Raw genomic sequence first — 20,010 nt, 5'->3', positions numbered from 1 at the left:
AGAAACAAGGTCATGATGCACCTCTTCGGCGAAGAAAGAGTGCAGGAGATGGAGATTTTGGCGATCCAGGAGCCAGAGGTGTATAACCACACTGACCCCATGACGACGTACTCCCAGGCGTTGGGAGGACGCTTCCACGTCCTTCTCCGTCCGACGGAACAAGCCCACGGAGGAAAATCTGAGGCGGACGCGGCGAAACCGAGAGTTTGTTTCTATGTCAACAAAAGAATCGACCCGAAATCATGGTCGATCCGTTACCACACAAGAGACGCAAGCACACTCAAGTCAGGACTGATCGTGGGGCGATACACGTACACAACGTATATGTGGAGAGCAAGGTCCGAGACGAGGGTGACGAAAATCGGCAGGAACTACGAGCGGCGACCGCCAAAGTCACGCTCCAGGTAGTCAGAAGATTGCTAAGGAATAGCGGTGCGGGCCAGCATGTGGTGGTAGGGGACTTTAACCTGCACCATCCGCTCTGGTCGCAAACGACGCAATCACAACAGGAGGATGAAGATGCTGAGGACCTAATCAGCATCATGGGCGATAGAGACATGCAACTGCTGACGCAAAGAGGCGCGGTTACATACGAGGGCCTGGTGTATGGTAACCATGTTGAGACCACATTGGACCTGACATGGGCGTCGAGATCCCTAGCCGAGCGATGTACACGTGCACCACCCAAAGGCAGTGGCTATATGCAGCCGACCATGTGCCAGTCTTGACCGAATTCGACATCCAATGCCCCGAAGCGCCCTCCCGGACGACCGCGAACTGGAGGGAGGCCGATTGGGATGAGTGGTTGAAAGTACTCAGATCCAAAACGTGGTCCCATCGTCCCCTCCGCAACACCGACGACGTTGACCAGGCAGTCGAAGAACTGATCTCCGCAATAGCGGACGCCGCCCACAACACGGTCCCGACAAGAAGTGTCGGTCCGTACTCCTTTCCTACATACACGAAGAAGTTAGAAAATCTAAGACGCCAAGTTAAACGGGCGCGAAGATGGGCAAACGAGACCGGAAGTGACGAAGACCAGGAGCTGTTCCGATAGCTACGCCACGAACTTGGCCGCCAGAGCGCGAAGGTTGCCAATGAAGCACATAAGGAACGGGTGGAAGCAGCGACCAAATCAATCGACGACTTCTGGAAGCTATCGAGATGGGCCAGGAATACTACCCCGCGGGCGACCCACACTCCGATATTACGTGAAGGGGACAGGGAGTACGTGACGGCAGAAGAGAAGGCGGACATCCTCCGCGAGGTCCTTTTCCCTCCTGCACCCACTGCGGACTTATCAGACCTTGAGGGGTACGACTACCCTGTTGCAGTCAATGCGCCACTAATCACCTCCGACGAAGTCATGCACGCTATACAGAGATCTGCATCGTACAAGGCCCCGGGGCCAGACGGGATCCCGAATGCCGCACTGAAGAAGGCCATCGAGATACCAAGCCTCCTCACGTTTCTGACACATCTGTTCAACGAATGTTTGCGGCTAGGGTATTGCCCTAATCGCTTCCGCGAGTCCACTACTGTCATCCTCAGAAAGCCTGGGAAACCGGATTATACCATACCAAAGGCCTACAGACCGATCACTCTACTGAGCACGCTGGGGAAAGCGCTCGAGTCAGTGCTCGCTACCCGACTGAGCTACCTAGTCGAGGCCCACACACTCCTACCGGATACTCACATCGGGGGAGAGTCGGAAGGTCATGCGACCATGCCCTACACCTTCTCCTTGAGCGGATATACGAGTCATAGAGGCAGGACGCCCACGTCGCTACGCTGCTGACTCTTGACGTGACCGGCGCGTTCGATCATGTGGCGCACGAGAGACTGGCCCACTGCCTAAGGAAACGGAGGATACCGGAGCAAATGGTCCGGTGGATCCTCAGCTTCCTGAGAGACCGCTCAACAACGCTGGTTCTACAGGAAGGCTCGATGGGCACACACCCGGTGGCCACAGGTATTCCACAGGGCTCACCGCTATCACCGATCCTCTACCTCTTCTACAATGCAGACCTCATCGACGAGCTTCATGACGCCGCAGCCGGACAAGCTCTTGTCACCGGGTACATCGATGATATCTGTATCCTGGTATGGAGTAAATCCACGCTAGACAACTGCCAGCTCCTGGAGAAACTGCACCAAGTCGCAGATGACTGGGCCAGTCGCCACGCATCACGCTTCGCACCCGCCAAGTATGGACTGATACACATGTGGAAGAAAGGCTGGGGAGCTCGAAGAGTAGATCGACCGCCATCGGGCGAGAGCATCACCCTTCAAGGCGTTGAAGTCCGGCCCGCCTTGTCGCTAAAATACCTGGGCGTCATGCTAGATGAACACCTCACGGGAGAAAGCCAAATCGCGCAGTGCCGCAAGAAGGCCGCACAATTGGTTGCCGCGCTACGATCAATCGCGGGGATGACGTGGGGCGTCTCGACCCTACACCTCCGCCGCATGTGGACGGCAGTCCTACTCCCTCAGATCTCATTCGCCTGCTCCGCGTGGTATACACAAGGAGCATACGGCTCTAAATCTTTCGAGGATCGAGCCAATAGCGCCTTTCGGTCGATGCAACGACACGTTCTCCAGTGTATCGCAGGCGCTTTCAGGACGACAGCTGGACCAGCCCTAGAGGTATGTCTCTTCGTCCCACCGGCAACAATCGCCATACAGCGCCTCGCGGAAGAGGCCTGTCTTCGCATACATGCATCACCTCTTAGGTCCACACTCGCTGCGACGAAGGACGACGATACGGACTGATATCGCCACTCAAACGACTGGAGACACATCTCAAGTTCAAAGGAATTGAAGTCAACAGATTGGAGCTGATCCGGCCGTTCGCGGTTCCCCCGTGGTGGCAACCGCCAGAGACCCGGATAGCCCCAGATAAGGACACCGCCATCAAAGAACATGATCTGATTCTCCGCGCGACGCCTCTCTACGGACCGAACTCGGCAGTCGCCTACACGGATGGGAGCAAAACAGAGAACGGAGGCGTTGGTGCCTCAGCAGTCACATCCAGAGGGAACGCAACCGCCAGGCTTAACGACCAGGATACGGTCTACGCGGCTGAACTCAAGGGTATCCTACTCGCGCTCAGTCAGATCAAAGATGACCTGGTGAGGGAGCTTGTCGCTACTTCGAGAGCTCCCGCCCGCACAATGACCATTTTCACGGACGACCAGGCCGCCATCCAAGCATGTGCTCACCCGCGACGCAGCTCCGGACAGCAGATTCTCCGCAACATCGCCATCCAGATAGAGAACTTACGACTAGCGGCCTGGCGCGTCCGAATCCACTGAATCCCTGGTCACATGGGAGTGCATGGAAACGAGCGTGCGGACATCCTAGCGAAGATCGCAGCAAGCACATATGGGCTCGCCGAAGCGGCCATCCTCCTTTCCGGCTGCCGCACTAAGCTCCGCGAACTCGCTGCGGAGCGGTGGAAGGAGGAGTGGGCGTCAAACAACAGTGGTGCTCACCTCCGCGCACTTTTCCCTGAACCGACGAAAGCGATCTTCGCGATACATGAGTCTCTGAGACGCGCAGCCAGCTCAGTGCTGGTGCAGATGCAGACTGGTAGATTGGTCTCCCCGCTTACCTCGCTGCCCTGCCGCAGTGGAGGGAACAGGCCCTGGAAAATAACCCACTACGCGACCCATCGCGTTGCACATGTGACCAAGGCACCATGAACACACAGCACATCCTCTTCTCTTGCCCCCATTTCACAGAACTCCGTCACCGAATTCTTGGTCTTGACCGAGGGGGCCACGACCCGTGGAAAGAATGGCTCTCAAAGCCAACATTAGCTGTCAAAGCAGTCAACTTTCTGATGCAAACTAAGCTCCTCGGCCAATTTAGGAGCCTGTCGACCACCTACCGAGTCACTAACAAAGTAGACTCGTGACCCTGGGATTATAGATCCTCTCGCTTGCCCCATTTCGGGTCCCCAGAACTACAGTGAGTACCCCCCTGCGTCACTGGATCACCTTCACGGCTTGCCGTGCGAGTTGCTGGATAGTACGGGCCTCGGTCCCGCAGGGATGAAAGCGATCAACTGAAGACGGGGATGGCAAGTTTGCCCTGTTTCCTTGGAGAGAGTACGCCTTCTGTACGCCGCTGGACTGTTCATGGCTCTGCCAAGCCTGAGCAGCCCTGGTGAATTCTGGGTTGCCATGACTCAGGTAGGTGAAATGCGTAACAAAGGGGCGTCGGAGGGGATTGTCGGAAACAACGTAGTAAACAGCCATCGTCATGTGATATAGTTGTCCCGGCTATCACGTAGTGCCCTGCCGGCAAATCGGGCTTCACCGCCTGACAGATCCGCGAATGAAATTTATTTACTTACTTACTACTTAGAATCACTCCGGTTGATAGGCGTTGAAGCGATTTGAATGAAGTTGAAGTGGTGTTTGGAGACTTCGTGGCCTACAGAGTCAAGTCTCGACCTGGAATAGTTCCTCTCAAAATTGTGCGTTGAGTGTGCTGAACCACCTTCATCGACTGTTGAGAAGAAAGTAGTGCCGCAAAAGTAGGATTCATACATATCATCGAATTTGCAATTAAATCGCTCAACGCGCTTGCATTCTACGTCTCCCCGTTTTAACCACCGTCAACGTTTCTTTCGTGAGGGTTGAAGTGCTTCGACAGATGCCGAAATAATGAATTGAGACTTTGTGGCCGACGGAAACGCTGTGCTGTACCCGCGGTTGGCCGGAGGACCTTTTGGTCTCACTAGAATCAATCCTGTCCATCTCTAGGCTCGTGCCGTTGAATGTTATTTCTTCCCTTTCTACTCGCAGCTAACTTATGTTGCCTTTACTAAAGTCTGTACTCTCTGGGCGCATATGCACTGGCATACTTAAACTCAGGATGAAGACTGTCTTTCTTTGGGAATGCATGATAGCCAAAAAGGCCCAGACCTTTTGAAAGCTCAGACAAGAAACTGGGTTTAGTTCCAGGACAACCATGTGAACTGATGCAACCAAAGCCCACGAGCTAGGTTCTCGTGATCGCCACCCCCTCGCAAGATTGCAACGCTACTATTACACACTGATGAGAACCTGGACACAATTAGGACCGGACGGACCAATCAAACACCACGCGCGAATTTAGACAGACGCAGGTACGGTTCTGCGATGCAGATCCCAGCGACGACACACGGGACGGTAGATCAAGGAGGTTCTATTTGTGGGCCTGAGAGAAATTAGAAGGATTTGCAAATCCAGAGACGATCCACAAGCCCAAAGTTGACCGCCGTCAGTGTCCGATGAAACGTGGCTTTTTTGCTTAGGAGGTACTGCTGGGGCAGGTGAGTATTTGGAATAACACGCAGACTTTGGTGACACAATGGTAGGCTACAACCCGATCCGTGGTTGTGTCCTCTTGGTCGCAGTCATGAGAAAGTAAGTTCCCCTGTCAAGTGGCAAGCTGGACTTTGCCTATCTGGTCTGTAGAACGTTCAAGAAGCTACGTATCTTCTCCTGCACCAAGCTTTCCCGTAATTATTATACTGGTTATAACTCTCTTCGAGCCCGACAATTCCTCTCCATATGCCCAATTCTATCGCCAGTCTGATAACTCTCAGATAGCTTGTAGAAATAATGCCAGTGGGTCACATGAGCTTACGTAAAGATCTCCGGTTTTTGCACTAAACCCCAGAAACCGATTGGCTCCGGGTATGAGTCGATGCCGTGGGCCGGCCCACCTGCGGCACCTAAACTGTATTCGAAGCCCATCTCGAGAATACGCTGGATGTAGAGTATCTTCTAATAAAATATCGTCCTTTCCCAATATCCTATAAATGAGCAGACTGAGAATTTGTTGATCCTGCTCCGGATCTCTTTTTTTTTGGGTTAGCAACCTACAAAGCAAGTGTAGCAGAGGCTGGTAGATAAGCTTTCCACGAGGGTCATTCGTGACAGCCGCATCCTCTCACCGAGCGAACATTTCCATGGCTTATCAATTTATTTTCCGGGGTTCGGCGATCGATCGACGATCCCGCTCATGTTCCACGATCTCTGGGGAACTAACTTTTGTCAAACTATAACCTTGGTACTCCCTCGCTATTGTCGTACTTCCAAGGAATGGTGCTTGATTATATTTTGATAATATGTGTATTCGTACGTACAATTATCATGCAGCAGCTTGATTGCCAGCTGCCATATTCTCCGTTCGTAGCAACATCCAACAACACTAACTCATCGAGGTAGTTGCTATTGCTGCTTCGAGATCGCGATGAAGCGCAGATACCAACGAACCGCTGGTAGCATGGATGTTCCGCTCATCGGTATCTCAGCGTCCTGGCTGCACAGACACGATGTACATAGTCCCAAATCTGCGACGACGATCGCGTTTCTTCACCCCGTGAAGGGCGGAGTAATGGCATCGCGCGGCCTGTGATGCATGATTGACTTGAAGTAAAAGGTGGATGAATATTAGTTCGTACCTGGTCTCTAACCTTTCGTCTTTGTTGATTTCAATGCTGTCGTTGTGGCTAGTCTCAGTCGTTAGGATTGTTTGAACCCATTTTTCAATATTACTTTGCGCAGGCCTTCTCCTTGTGAGATTCGCTAATGAAGCGTTACGGCCGGCCGAGCGATGAGCTCCTGCTCGGCTTCGATGGCCTGGATGCTTACGCGATTTGGCGCCAATGCGACGTTGCTCGCGCAGAATAGGGTACTTTTTCCCTCGCAGAGACTCAACGCTTCGGTCCACCTGATATTGTTCATAATATGCGTGGGAGCGGGCTTTCCACGGCAGCGCCTGATGAGCGTCCAGTCAGGAATGTTCTTTTCCTCCCATTCTGACCAGACTACCTCGTTTCGAGGGGGCATAGCGCTCGAATGAACTAGCAGCAATCAGAAGAGACCTTTTCAGACAATATCACGACTTGAACTCCGCATGGATGCGGAAAGTGAGCCTAAACCCTCTCCAGATCCCTGTAAAAAGGCAATACCGTACCCTTGGTTCGCTGCAAGCTTCTGAGTGTCCATTACTAAGCGAGTGCGGGACGTTAACTTATGTTACAAAGTTTCGAATCATCTGTAATGGCGCTGATATCCAATAATTTCTTTCCCGGGACCTTTTTCGCGGATCTGCGGAAGGTCTGCTTATAACTAGGGGGTCGACACGAATACATATTCGTAACTTTTTGAGGTATTCGCATCCTCATTCGTAGTTCGCAGACCTCTACGAATATTCGTGTTCGCAAAGCCAATATTCGTACGAATATTACTCCGTCGCCAAGACCAACTTCCACCCAAAAAGACAAATCGTATCACGTGCCGTTTGTTTATCCGAGCCGCGTCCAAATCTGGTTTATTTCAAGCCCGCGTTTTCGATGCCGGTACTGGACCTCAGAATATCTGATACTGATTTGCAAGCTTCAAACAACAATGGCTCCGGCGGCTCATCTATCGAGCTGCCACCACGCCCCCAACGGGCTCAGAGAATAGACTACCATTTCTTGAATGGCGGAAGTGATGACGACGATATTGAGGATCATACCAGAACGAAACCCCGACTGGATCGCCACTCGGTCGCTTAGAATCGATTGTCCAGAAGATTCCGCAAGCCAGCTGCATCTCATCCACCTACCCCTTCGCAATCTGTTCTACCAGGGGGCTCTAGAAGCCTTACAGACGCCATACGGCCATATAAATCACACAGTAAATCCGCATTAAGCCACTGAATCAATGGCTTTGGAATCAGTTTCGAGTCAATCCTCTCCCGGGCAGACAATGGCGACCCAGGCGAGGCCAACAGCTGCTCGAAAGATCGGGAGATTCAATGCATTCACTGTGGCTGGAAAACCACGGGTTCGGCGAGGACAACATCGACAACCAACATGAAGACGCACCTGGCCAAACACAACGTTTTTGCGAAGTCCAATCCAGAGGACCTAGGCGAGGGTTCCAGCGTGACGAAACAGTACTCGATTGCTTCAATGTTTCGGTTCCGAGCTGAACGTGATATCAACGCCCTGCTGCAATACCCATCCAAACCGTCACTGGAACAACCAATGTCGAAACTTAACCAGGACAACAAGCGGCAAAGCCTAGAGGCTCGTGTCCTGCAGAAACTGCAACCACAAGTGATCCAACGTTCCGATATCGACCGCTACTTCGGAAGGTATCGTGCCTGTAACAAGAAACGAGATTGGTTATTTGCCCGGAGGATGCACAAGGACGAATACCCGCGGATGGTAGCTGCCGCCAGAGATTATCTTGCCATCCCGGCAGCTGAAGTCGCACTAGAGAGATTGTTTAGCCGTGGTAGGGATCTGGTAGGGCTATGTCGACATTCTCTGAAAGGTGAGACGATGCGGAAGGTGATGCTGTTGAGAGATATATATAGTTCGGAGAGCACCCAGTGAAAACTCCTGGAATGTCATGCTGGTATTCGCAACGAGCTGCTGCTCTGATTCAACGAATCCAATAATATTCTCGACGAATAAAAAGATATTGCATTCGCGATCGAGTGAAATGTCTGCGAATAACGAATATTCGTAACGAATACGGATATATCCGTTATTCATATTCGTGTTCGTTATTCGTGCCGACCCCTAAAGTTTGCTTAAATTACGTCACTTTTAGTATAAGGCTTGATTACGGGCTAATGAATGGAGCTTCCAAGGTTAAAATGAGCAGGGTATAACGAATTGAGATGATATTTCGTGTAACTTCAGTCGTAATGACAAACCAATTGACGTATCATCGAGCACTGGAGAAGGAGCAATTCAAAGTCCCAGGAATGCGACAAACAGGCTTTTCGCGTTGTTCAGTCCAGCGATCGGAGTTCTACTACCCTGTTGGAGCCTAAATGATATCGTAATGGCTGTGCGGGCGCTTCCAACTCAAGCTTCAGTTCGTAGTCCAATATACAGGCTGATTCAAAGATAGTAAAGGAATCAGCTCAGAACACCCTCAGTAAATTGAATCGCAATACACGAAAAAGCTGAGGGACAATGGTGAAGTAGTTTGGTTGATGCAATACATATTGATACAGTAGTAGAATTCATTACCCTGACCTTCGCGAGTTGGTCGTGAACCAGACACTTACCCAATGGTGATCCACCAAACTGAGCGAGGTGATCCGCGCGCGTTACCGAACGCGGAAAATAAGAATACCACCCAACCAAGAAGACGTCCGATTGCTCCTTGGCCAATACACCCGCAGTCATTAAGATTGAAGGAATCAACTACATATCGTAGCTGATAGCAGAATATCCTAACACTCCGCTGCGGCCATGCACTGTCATGAAAATGGAATCGAATCAATAAAAATTGATCACCGCACTTGTATCTTAATATAGGGTTTCAATTCAGCGATGGGTCGGGGTAAATTGATTGTTGGAAGAATTACGGCTAGTAAATAAGTTGCTAATTTTTGCGGGGCCACAAGAGGCAAAGCCTTAAAGACCTATGCCTCTTTAGTGATCGAGATAACAATAGTATAGGCGAGGAATAGGATAAGAAGATAAACAGAGAGAGAAAGGTAGTTATACCTATATAAATAGTAGCAAAGTAAAGTATAAACCAGTATCTACACAGCTAGCAACTGAGTGTCCGGGCGTAGCGCAAGTATATTAGAATATTGTGATGGAAACGGTTTTAAGACCTTCCGTATATTGAAGCCTTCACCATGCCGTATGCCCCCCGTCAGCTACTATCGTACTCCCAGTCATGAAGCTGCTCGCATTGCTCATGAGCAGCAAGGCAATACCACGAAATTCTTCCGGCCGTGCCAACCGTCCCATCATATTCTCAGACTCCCATATCTCCTTTGTCCCCGGAGTCCCGTCCATAACCATCTTGGCCATAGGCGTCATTATGTGCCCGGGACAAAGGCAGTTCACTCGTATTCCCCCCTGCCCTCCGTATCGATGTTGGTCCATTCCATAGCAAAGCTTCTAGCGAGTTGGATCACAGCGGCTTTGGACGAGTTATAGATGGACGATTTCATTCCTTTGTTCGCGATCATCCCACTCATACTGGAAATCAGAAGTATCGATCCTCGGGATTGCTTGTTCAGCATTTGTGTTGCAGCAGCAGTTGCAGATGTGAAAGCACCAGTATAATTGATACTGATTATCCGTTCGATATCGGCGGCAGAGTGATTAATCGCACTCCCTATATGGTTTACTCCAGCCGCGGCTACTAAGCCATCCAGCCTGTTCTTGCCGTTGGCGATCGTAGACATTATCTGGTTCGTGCTCTCTCTGTCGCGGACATCCAACGAGTGATAATGTAGAGAGCCCCCAAATTGGGGGTTGGCCCGTGCTTGTGCAGTATAGAACTCTTCGTGGGGCTCAGGTAGCCGATCGAGACAATGAACTATATGGCAGCGGTCACTCATGGTTAGTTATTTCGATCAACGGTTACACACTGGAATATACTCTCCATACCTTCTCCCCCTGCTTCCACTAATGCTTCCGCCATTGTTAGGCCTAGCCCACGCCCTCCTCCAGTCACCGCAAAGACTTTCCCACGAAGTTGAAATGCCTGAAATCGTTGATCCGTCTTTTGAAGTGGCTCCTTCGGCAATGTTTGTTTGATACCAGCGTCGGTAGCTAGCCGTCTTCTCATATGCAGAGTCGGCTGCATGGTCGGCTGCCAAAAGGCCTGAAGGCGCAGAAGTTTTGTTGTTCCTTGGCTGAGAGTCATTGTGTTTTAATCGCGTAGCCACAGTGGGAGGGAACCAGGATAAGACGTAAATGATATTGGTTGGTGGCCGCGTTGAAAAGTAGCAGATATAAGAGATGTTATTTATAAGAAGTTTTCCTCCTAGCTGAAGTCCGTATGTCGTCATCTCACCTACACGACAACAGCAATATGTAGTGAAACCGGGCAGGTTGTCGCACGCACTATACAAAAAAGCATGGACGTCACGATCCAGGTTCTTGGTCGAACAACCTCGAGTCATTTCACCGGAGTTGGTGAAGTGAGAATCAAGTCCTAGGCTTAAGAGTATCCAAGTATATGCTGATAATACACAGATCCCCCATCAGATACTTGTTCCACCAGTCAGAACAGATCCTTGATTCAATAGTGCAATAGTATGCTGTCTTACCGCCTTGCATCGAGCGGTGGCAATTCACGTATCACAGAGGAATAGACGCTCTCACAATGACGGAAGTTGCCAGCAAGTGGTTTATCTTGGTTAAATAGACACTACACCTTTCCGCACTGACAGTGGGCTCTGAGATTTGACATTTGCGAACTCATAGGATGGAACAAGTTAGCATATAGATGAACATGATAATAGTTATAATAGTTCGCGGCTGTTATGGAGCTTGGAGAGCTCCTGCACCGTATGTTTCAAGATTGCGTGAATGTCCACAGGGAATTGAGTCTAATCCTAATGGCTGTTCTTCCGGGGCCGTATGTCAGAATTGCGGTTGAGGCCGGAGACGCTGACGTATTTCGGTTTGCTGCGGGCGCGCAGCCCTGCATTATATTGATCAGCAGAAACAATATCCCAATGGTTGACCGCCCTCTCATCAGGGCTTCTAGCCAATACCTGTCTACTGAGAGCTGTTTCCATTGACCGACCACCTTGCGGGCAAAATTTATTACTCGCGTCCACTTGTGGACACAAACGAAAACCGGAAAAACATGTATGTTACAGTAGAGGTCATGAATTACACCAGATCTTTTTCATGTCTATAGGATGGGGGTTCTTTTTCGCGGATCTTTTGCTACGCAACTATGCCATCATTAGGTCTAGGCACAACATACAAGAGGGTGGAAAAGGGGTAATTACCATTTGTTGAAACCAGTATATCATAAGAATCTCCATGCGTCATAATAAAACGTCGTCCAATACTAATAGCATTCCCCACATCAATTGTATCTTGTGACTCCTGTTGCGGCAGGGAGCCAAGCCCATGTTCTTGCTGTGCTGCCCACAACCAATCCATGACATGGTTCAAGAAGAAAGGATTTCGGTTGGGCGCAGAATTTGCCGCCCGCTTGAGTGGTAACAATAATTATGTGCTGAATCTTGTTTCAAAATCCGGGATGTTGTTGTAAAAAGACGTTATTGCACCTAAATCTGAAAATATCTCCTCAATACCCTTGAACAAGACACTCACCATTCCTCAAAAAATCATAACCGCAACTGAATTGCTAGATAATGTAGGAGACACCGTCGACACGATCGCAACCAACCTTGGAGCCAATAGACTCGATAGGAGGAGCTACCGGAAATATCTTTGCGATTACGCTGACCGCGCTGCGTCCGATGCGCAACTCATTAATGCTTCGAGGGAAGCCACCCCTCAATGTGCCAACCTGGCGTGCTTCTAGCCTACGCCCATATGGAGTTGTTATGCTGGCTTGCGGAAAAACAACTATACCATCTCAACTACGTCCGTCAAATCGTACAGCTGGAGGAAAATACGCGCGAAATACCGCCTCCCCTTACTTGGAGTTTCGGCGCAAAAGTCCCATTTAGCAAGGAAGTTGCGACATATCAAGACCATAGCAGATCAGCTATGCGCGGAAATGATGTCTTCCATGATCGGATTTTTAGATGACATCATTGTCAAGAGCTGCATGCTTGGTCGAATCAACTTTTTACATGTCTCTAACGGAACGAGCGTCGTACAATTATCCCTCAACGAATATCACGGCGTCCCCTTATGACATCTGAATGAGTTCTATATTATGTCATTTTCATGTTTAATGAATAACGTGTCTCCAACCCAAACCAAACCCAAATAAATAGCTATACAGTGAATGTTGGTACTTAAGCTGCATATGCCACTGCTGCGATGCTAGTCCGTTTGTCTCCTGTCCGCGGACGCTATTGCAACTCTACATTACAGGGGTCTATTAAGCATCTGGTGCACTTTCCAGCCACAGCGCCAAAGAACTACGGCAACACATGCGAGCCCAGTCAAAATAATTCCAACCAAGGCAAGAGAATTTACGATGGCTACTTTTACAAGAAAACATCAACAACAAATGAAGAAGAGCACGCAAGATTATTCAGAAAAATGTTCAACGCGAATGCCGCTCCCTGCCTATCTACACTGGAGACCTATCATCAGAAACTGCTCACGAAAATTGCAAAGAGGGCGCGCTTTCGGTTCAACAGGCTACTTGTCGAAGATGCAAAAAGCTTCACAGAATAGCTCAACCAAAAATGGTGACCTTATCAAAAGAGACACGTACCGCCAGCCTTGCAATAGTTCTGATTGTCATCTTCCTGACGAGCGTTCTTTGTCTGTCTCCGATACCTTTGAACTATCGAGTATGGGGACGGGCACCAAGCCTATTCATTTACGTCGCCGGACGTCTTTTCAAGCACATCGTGCTGCAATAAGCGATATATTGAAAAAGGGCCTGGCCATTTTCAGTATATATGAGACAATGAACGCGTTTTCTGAAGATTGTCAAGGAATAGAAAATTTTTCTAGCTCGATATCTTTTATACGGCTACCGAATTGCTACAGCCTCGCAAATCCGCGTGATCTGATTGGTTTGGTTTCTGATGCAGTGATTAACCTCATGGACAAAAAACCCGTTACCGCTCCTGACAAATGCAAGCTTACAAGATTCCATTCAAAGCTAGCCCCACATGTCAGTGTCTATGAGTATTTCGAGCGACTTTCGCAACTTGCCGAGTTCTCATCGTTGACTCTATTGACTACTTTATTCTACATTCGGAAGTTACTCAACCTCCAGCCGGCTTTTCTTCTATCGAGTTTAACTGTTCATAGACTACTATTGAGTTGTGTGGCTGTGAGCGTCAAAATACACAATGATTACCGGTGCTCCCAGAAAGTGTACGCGCGAGCTGGCGGTGTCCGCCCTGACGAGTTGACCATCTTGGAACTGGAACTACTCAAGCAACTAGCGTGGGATGTTATACCGCGCGAGGAATATATTAAGAACTGCTATCTTGGCCTTATAGACCAAAGTGGTGGTTACTTACTACTCATGCCGGAATATGTATCATAGTTTCCAAGCGAACGAAAAATATTGGCTTCCCGCGTCCTACTACTACTAAGTCCCAATGCCTAATAAAAGACCGCAATTCGTGCGCTTCTATGCATTACTAACTAGCTCCCGATCTAGCGTATTATCCTCTCTTCTGGCCATCAAGCAGACAAATTATAGCCAGGAAGGCAGCTGAATGAGCAATTGCGTTAGAGATACCTTCTTCGGCTTTGCCCTAAATTGTCCTGCTTGGCGACGCATCAAAACCAGTTGCCGTTCCAGCATCTAGCGTTCATTTCTATTCCAAGTCGTTGATTATTATTATATTTGTTAGTCATCAGTAATACGCAAGAGAGTGCAGGGAGATTTATCGCGTCTTGCTTTGTTTGGTGTGTTTCTAAATTTAACTATACGGAGATTTATATGTTGCGCCCCGGATATCTCTGCAACTAGCGGAGAAATAGGACACGGTCTTGACCGTCCCTGACAACTTGTAAAAGTCCTATGTCGGGAAAAGGTAGCAGGTGCCCCTGAAATAGACTGAATCTTTTTGTGCTGTTTCAACGCCACCACTACAGATACATCCAGTTTCCTCTCCATATAGGGGCCTTCTGCTATCTGTGGTCTCCCTGAACAAGGCGCGAGTAGATTCTTTCTGTGTAAGTTCGATTTTCGGATTCGCCCATAATTGGTGCTGGGGTTACAGAAGAGCGCCTATAACAATGGTAAAACATTTGAGATGCCGTGCAAAACGACCATTTAGATCCGCTCACAGTCTAGGCGCCAATCAAAATACTCGCTAGCAGTTTGTACGCCCACCCATTTCGATGCTAAAGAATATTTCGCAATTCCCATGCCAAAGAATTTGCACTTTTTTTAAGGCACCTCGGCTTCTCGATTAGTTACGAGCATACCAGGAAAAAAGTCCCTGAGCATAGCCTACCTAGTAGTCGGCTAGTTTCATGTGCTTTAAACTTCTGTGGTGTCGTCGTGCTGTTGGGAAGTATCATTGGCGCTATCCCACGGAACAATCCCGTCGGTATGCCGTAGTTCCCGGTCAAGGAGGTAGAGACCAAGGCCAGGCTGCTTAGAGGCTCGCACTACCTGCTGTAGGAGGTCCGCGAGGTTTTTAACGTGCCTTGCCTCCTTGCGCATAAACTTGCTTTGAATGGCATCTGTCAATGCAATGTCCCCTGATTTGTCTGCCAACGAGCAAAGCCGTCCCAGATCTTCCAACAGACTCTTCTCCACGAAGAGTGCTTCTTTACAGGGACCGACTGGCTCGATCGGGTTATCGGGCCACTCAAATGTGGTAGCTTCAATTGCTGTGGGTTTCGAGCGTCCACCACGTGACACGAGGTATTTCTCTAGCCACTTGAAATCAGCCAAGCACTCTGCCGCCGAGCGCTCCCAGAGTCTGTATAGTGTTAGTATTGAAGGTATTCCAGGAGACTCCTCGAAAAATGACAGAAATGTATGCTCACCGCGCGAATCCATGCAAGGAGATGTTGCTTCGAGAACAATCAGCAGCCAATTTACGGAAGAACAGCCAACTAGTCAGCTCCTGGTGAATATGACCACGGACCGACTGAAAGAGTCAGATGAAAATTTCGCAAATATCGCAAATTTCGGACATGAATACCATAGACAGTGCGGAATACACATACCTCTTCAATTTCCGCCGTGAAGGAAGCCGTGCGCACCCACTGATCAAGATCATGATCGGAAACCTCTGCGATGATTTTCTTTGCTCCTTCTGCGGTCGTCATATTGTGAGAATTCGTTAATTTTGGGTAAACTTTGATAAATCTTGTAAGGAGAAAGTGCGAGAGAATATCAACTGCCAGCTATATATGTTGCCTTCCAAAGGTTTTGCCATCGGCTTCGACACGTATCTATGACGACTTGGTTATATCATGATTGAAGGCAGTTGAAAGACTAGAGAATTCATCACATTAGTGAGAGTTCATATGCCAATTATAGCACTGCCGGTGCGGGGTTGAATCTAGTCGCGCCTATTCAGTGACGCATTACTGATGAAATGATTGACAACGTTTACAGTCATAGTCGCTTCCACAAAATCAACACCGTGTCCGAATGAAGCGAAATGCGGCCGCATTGTGACAAGTTAAACGTAGAATACCACCGCAGAAAAACTTGCTGCCCGGTACTTGACATCAGTTATTGCGCTGGTTGAAGACTCGAGAGGTGCGAAACCCGACTGGGTAGGTGCTCTTGGCCGATCTTCGCAGCTGATGAACATAAAAGCTGATTTAGATTCTCCGTCCCTTCAAAAATCATTGTAACCCTTATGTGACTGCCGTTTGATAACCTCTCTTATGTAGCTTCCCTAGTTATTTGGCCCCTGTGTTGAGGTGCCTGGGTTAGTGATTCTGTCATGGGCGAGAACAATACCTGGAGCCATGAAAAGGTGGTTAAATGGCTCTCGAGTTTCAAGTCAATTCGTGTTTTTATGAGCCAGTAACTACTCAATTACCTCACTCGCAAGGGGGGCCTGAAACCGGTCTTGATCGGTTGAAGCGGTGTGGTCCTATGATCTACTGATCCTGCGGTTCCATGTGAGCAAGAGATCTCGAGAGCAAGTCCAACTGGCGAGGGCGCCGGCGACCCATCACCATGCAGATTCCCTGGAACCGCAGGCGGTGGCCATGGACGTCGACGACCCTCGGGAGTCAAGTGACGTAGAATGTACAGCGTCAACCTCTGAACTCGGTGGTGAAGCTGTGATACTCGAAGCAGATGCGGGCACAGGAGTGGGCCAGGCCTCTGAAGCGTTGTGGCACGCTCGGATGGGACATCTGACCCGGGAGACTTGAGGGTGGTCCTCCGGCAGACCGGCACTCCATACCGACCGCTGACGCAGGCGCAGCTGCTGGCAATGCCGCAGTGCCCGGCGTGCATGTCGGGTAAGCAGCATCAGAAGATGAACTCCCGCGCAAGACGGCCACGTCTGCACTCATCGAGAATATTCGAAACGATCCATTCGGATATTATGGAGATGCCGATTGCCAAAGATGGCTCCAGGTACGTGATCACCTTTACTGACGATTATTCTCGTGGCTCGAGGGCATATGCCATGAGATGGAAACATGAAACGCTCCAGAAGTTGCGACAATTCGAGGCCTGGGTGCACCGACAGTTCGGCGCCCAGATCAAGAGGTTCCTCACCGACACCGGGAGAGAATACTTGCCGATCGGAACACACCTCGAGTCCCAGGGGGTTGAGTTTGACACATCGCCGCCATACTGCAAAGGGCAGAATGGTTTGGCCGAACGCACGAATCGCACTATCCGGGAGCGGATCAACACGCTCCTGTCCGATGCGAGACTTCCTTTTTCCTGGTGAACCGAGCTTTTAGAAACGGTAGTCTATCTGAAGTTGCGCGCTCCAGCATCGATTTTACAGAAGAAGACACCGTTTGAAATACTATACGGGAAGCCGCCCTCCCTGTCGCATCTACGACGGATTGGCTCCCGCTCATGGGTGTTGATCCCGAAAGAGCATCGAGCAAAGCTCGGACCCAGATCATCGGAGTGCCGATTGCTAGGTTATTGTGAACCGAACCAGTACAAGCTGGATGTAGTCCATTCCGGAAAGACAGTCTTTTCCTGTGATGTCGGGTTCGATGAGAGGACCCCAGTGGCGCCACTCATCGAGGGGGAAACAGACAACGACCTCCCGGACAATGCTCCTCCATCACCCGTCTTTCCATCAATGCCGAGGTCAGCCAGCGGGCTGCCAACACCTCCTGCATCGCCATTATCTCCGTCGAATGAGCGAGAGGAAACGCCATCTGAGCGTGAAGAGGAGACACTTCCAGTGGTCAATCCAAGTCAACAAGGAACTGGCTTGACATCGGATCTTGGTATTCGATCTATGGTCGCAGACGAAGACCGTCACGGCGTCTCCTGGAATCACTAGGCAAGGTGTACTCGGCAGGCACATTGAATACCGCACCGGCCAGACAAGTCGACCCGGTGACCTTTCACGAAGCTGTGTCAGGCCCAGACCAGCTGGAATGGTGGGCAGCCATCCAGAAAGAATATGCGTCACTTCTCCAACACGGAACATGGGAAAAGGTACTGCGAGCAGACGTGCCCGTCGGAGATCATGTGATTGGCTGCAAATGGGTATTCAAGACCAAAGCTAACGGAACGCGCAAAGCGCGGCTGGTCATCAAAGGCTACCGACAGAAGCATGGCATCGACTATCATGAAACATTTACCGCGGTGTCACGGATGGACTCAGTCCGCTGCATCATCGCCAGCGCAGTGTCGCGCGGGTGGAAACTTCACCAATTCGACGCGGTCACTGCATTCTTACATGGTGACGTAGACTCGTCCATTTACATGGAGTTGCCCGAAGGCTTCGAAGAGCCAGGATATGTGTGCCGGCTTCGCCGCTCCTTATACGGTCTTAAGCAGGCCCCGCGGATTTGGTACCAATGCGTCCACGGCGTCCTGGCCGCTCATGGCTTCACCATGGCACAAACGGACAACTGTGTGTTCTACAAACCGGATGCGTCGTTTGCGTTTATGTCGATGACTTTCTCGTTGCTGCGGCAAACACCCACGAAATCGAACAAGTGCAACGAGCATTGGAAACAGAATTCCGACTGAATGATCTCGGTACCCCACGCTCGTTCCTAGGCATCCAGTTTGACTTCCAGCCCAATGGAGCCGTGTCCATTCACCAACACTAGTACATCCAAAAGGTTCTCTCCGACTTTGGCATGGAAATCTGTCAGACGAAGAATACGCCGATGAATCCCAAGCAAGTCTTGAATCGCCGTCCAGACGAAGAACCTCCGGACGAGCAAATAAAAGCACGATTCGCAACCGCCATCGGTTCATTGATGTACCTGACGGTCAGAACGCGACCGGATACCGCGTTTGCGCTGGGCACGTTGAGTCGCTTCACGTCTCAGCCACAATCGCACCACCAGGTCGCCCTGCAGAGATTGCTGCGCTATGTCAAATCTACGCGATTCCATCGCATTACATACCGCAGTGGTCAATTGATTGGATACACGGATGCCGACTTCGGCGGCTCTGTCGTCACTGACGTAGCCTACTCAACGTCCGGCTACGTATTCCAACTTGCGGGTGCGCCGGTTTTCTGGTCATCAAAGAGACAGGGGGAAGTAGCCACATCTACGACCCATGCCGAGTACATTGGACAATACAATGCCATTTTACATCTACAGTGGCTCCGCACATCCCTGGCCGAAACACAACTGTATCGGTCCCCGGTCACCAACATCATGGCTGACAACCAGTCCGCCATTGCTCTTTCTCGCAACCCTGAATTCCACAAACGGACGAAACATTTCAATGTGAAATTTCACTATCAGCGGGCCGTGCTGAATGCAGGCGAGATTGAGCTTCAATATATTTAGACTGAGAAACAGGCCGCAGACGGTCTCACCATTGGGACCTATGGCCTTTGCCAAATTCTGTAGTCTCTTAGGAGTCGACGCCTCAGAGACTCCAAGGCAACATGCATGAAACGCGGGCGCTCTTTCCACTTTATTTTCCCACGAAGGTTTTTTGAGTGGTTCTACTGAGGCCTGACTGCTCTGCGCAATTCCAGTATCGCGCTGCCAGCAAAGCGATCCTGAGGGGGAATGTTGTGATATGAGGCTGGTGCAGATCAGGAAGCAAGCCGCACCATCGGAATTAACTCCGGGATGTCTGTACAGACAACCAAGTTGATTTTCAACCAACTTGGTTCCGTGTTGCATATACAGCCTCATTTTTCCCTCTAGAATAAAAAGTACAATTAATAAATACCTCCGAACTACAACAAATCGATGATGTTCCTTTGACCGCGGAGTGGCTGGCTTGACCGCATCCTGAGTCGCATTCAATTCCTACTCCTGACTTAGCCCCGTTCGAGTACGGCAGCGATATACCCAAGCGCAACAGCCGCACGCGGGCCCCAGCCCGTCGTCGGAATAGATGTCGAGGGCTCAGTCGCAGCAATGTGGGCATCCCGCACCCGGAAAAACCTACACCAACCCAGTAC

At 50.0% G+C, this 20,010-nt stretch overlaps 5 protein-coding genes across 5 annotated transcripts; 2 read left to right on the top strand and 3 right to left on the bottom strand.

Annotated features, from left to right (window-relative positions):
* Positions 1–15: 15 nt before the first annotated feature.
* N7489_005041 (uncharacterized protein) lies at positions 16–3,704 on the top strand (the record flags this gene model as incomplete). The annotated part of the gene is made up of 7 exons (XM_056710793.1): positions 16–204; positions 267–669; positions 723–934; positions 1,058–1,707; positions 1,770–2,646; positions 2,733–3,299; positions 3,369–3,704. The coding sequence occupies 7 exons, from the start codon at positions 16–18 to the stop codon at positions 3,702–3,704; spliced, it is 3,234 nt and encodes a 1,077-aa protein (XP_056569214.1).
* A 285-nt stretch (positions 3,705–3,989) lies between these two features.
* Positions 3,990–4,262, bottom strand: N7489_005040 (uncharacterized protein; the record flags this gene model as incomplete). Its single annotated transcript, XM_056710792.1, has 1 exon — positions 3,990–4,262. One exon carries the CDS (start codon positions 4,260–4,262, stop codon positions 3,990–3,992), a length of 273 nt encoding a protein of 90 aa, XP_056569213.1.
* A 3,599-nt stretch (positions 4,263–7,861) lies between these two features.
* N7489_005039 (uncharacterized protein) lies at positions 7,862–8,389 on the top strand (the record flags this gene model as incomplete). The annotated part of the gene is made up of 1 exon (XM_056710791.1): positions 7,862–8,389. The coding sequence occupies one exon, from the start codon at positions 7,862–7,864 to the stop codon at positions 8,387–8,389; it is 528 nt and encodes a 175-aa protein (XP_056569212.1).
* Positions 8,390–9,867: 1,478 nt separating this feature from the next.
* Positions 9,868–10,679, bottom strand: N7489_005038 (uncharacterized protein; the record flags this gene model as incomplete). Its single annotated transcript, XM_056710790.1, has 2 exons — positions 9,868–10,349; positions 10,421–10,679. The coding sequence occupies 2 exons, from the start codon at positions 10,677–10,679 to the stop codon at positions 9,868–9,870; spliced, it is 741 nt and encodes a 246-aa protein (XP_056569211.1).
* Positions 10,680–14,930: 4,251 nt separating this feature from the next.
* Positions 14,931–15,730, bottom strand: N7489_005037 (uncharacterized protein; the record flags this gene model as incomplete). Its single annotated transcript, XM_056710789.1, has 3 exons — positions 14,931–15,378; positions 15,446–15,549; positions 15,629–15,730. The coding sequence occupies 3 exons, from the start codon at positions 15,728–15,730 to the stop codon at positions 14,931–14,933; spliced, it is 654 nt and encodes a 217-aa protein (XP_056569210.1).
* Between the last annotated feature and the right edge of the window lie 4,280 nt (positions 15,731–20,010).

The sequence above is a fragment of the Penicillium chrysogenum genome, assembly GCF_028827035.1.
Source record: "Penicillium chrysogenum strain IBT 35668 chromosome Unknown utg000002l_segment0_segment0, whole genome shotgun sequence".
Lineage (NCBI taxonomy): Eukaryota > Fungi > Ascomycota > Eurotiomycetes > Eurotiales > Aspergillaceae > Penicillium > Penicillium chrysogenum.
This window is presented reverse-complemented; position numbering and strand designations above follow the sequence as displayed.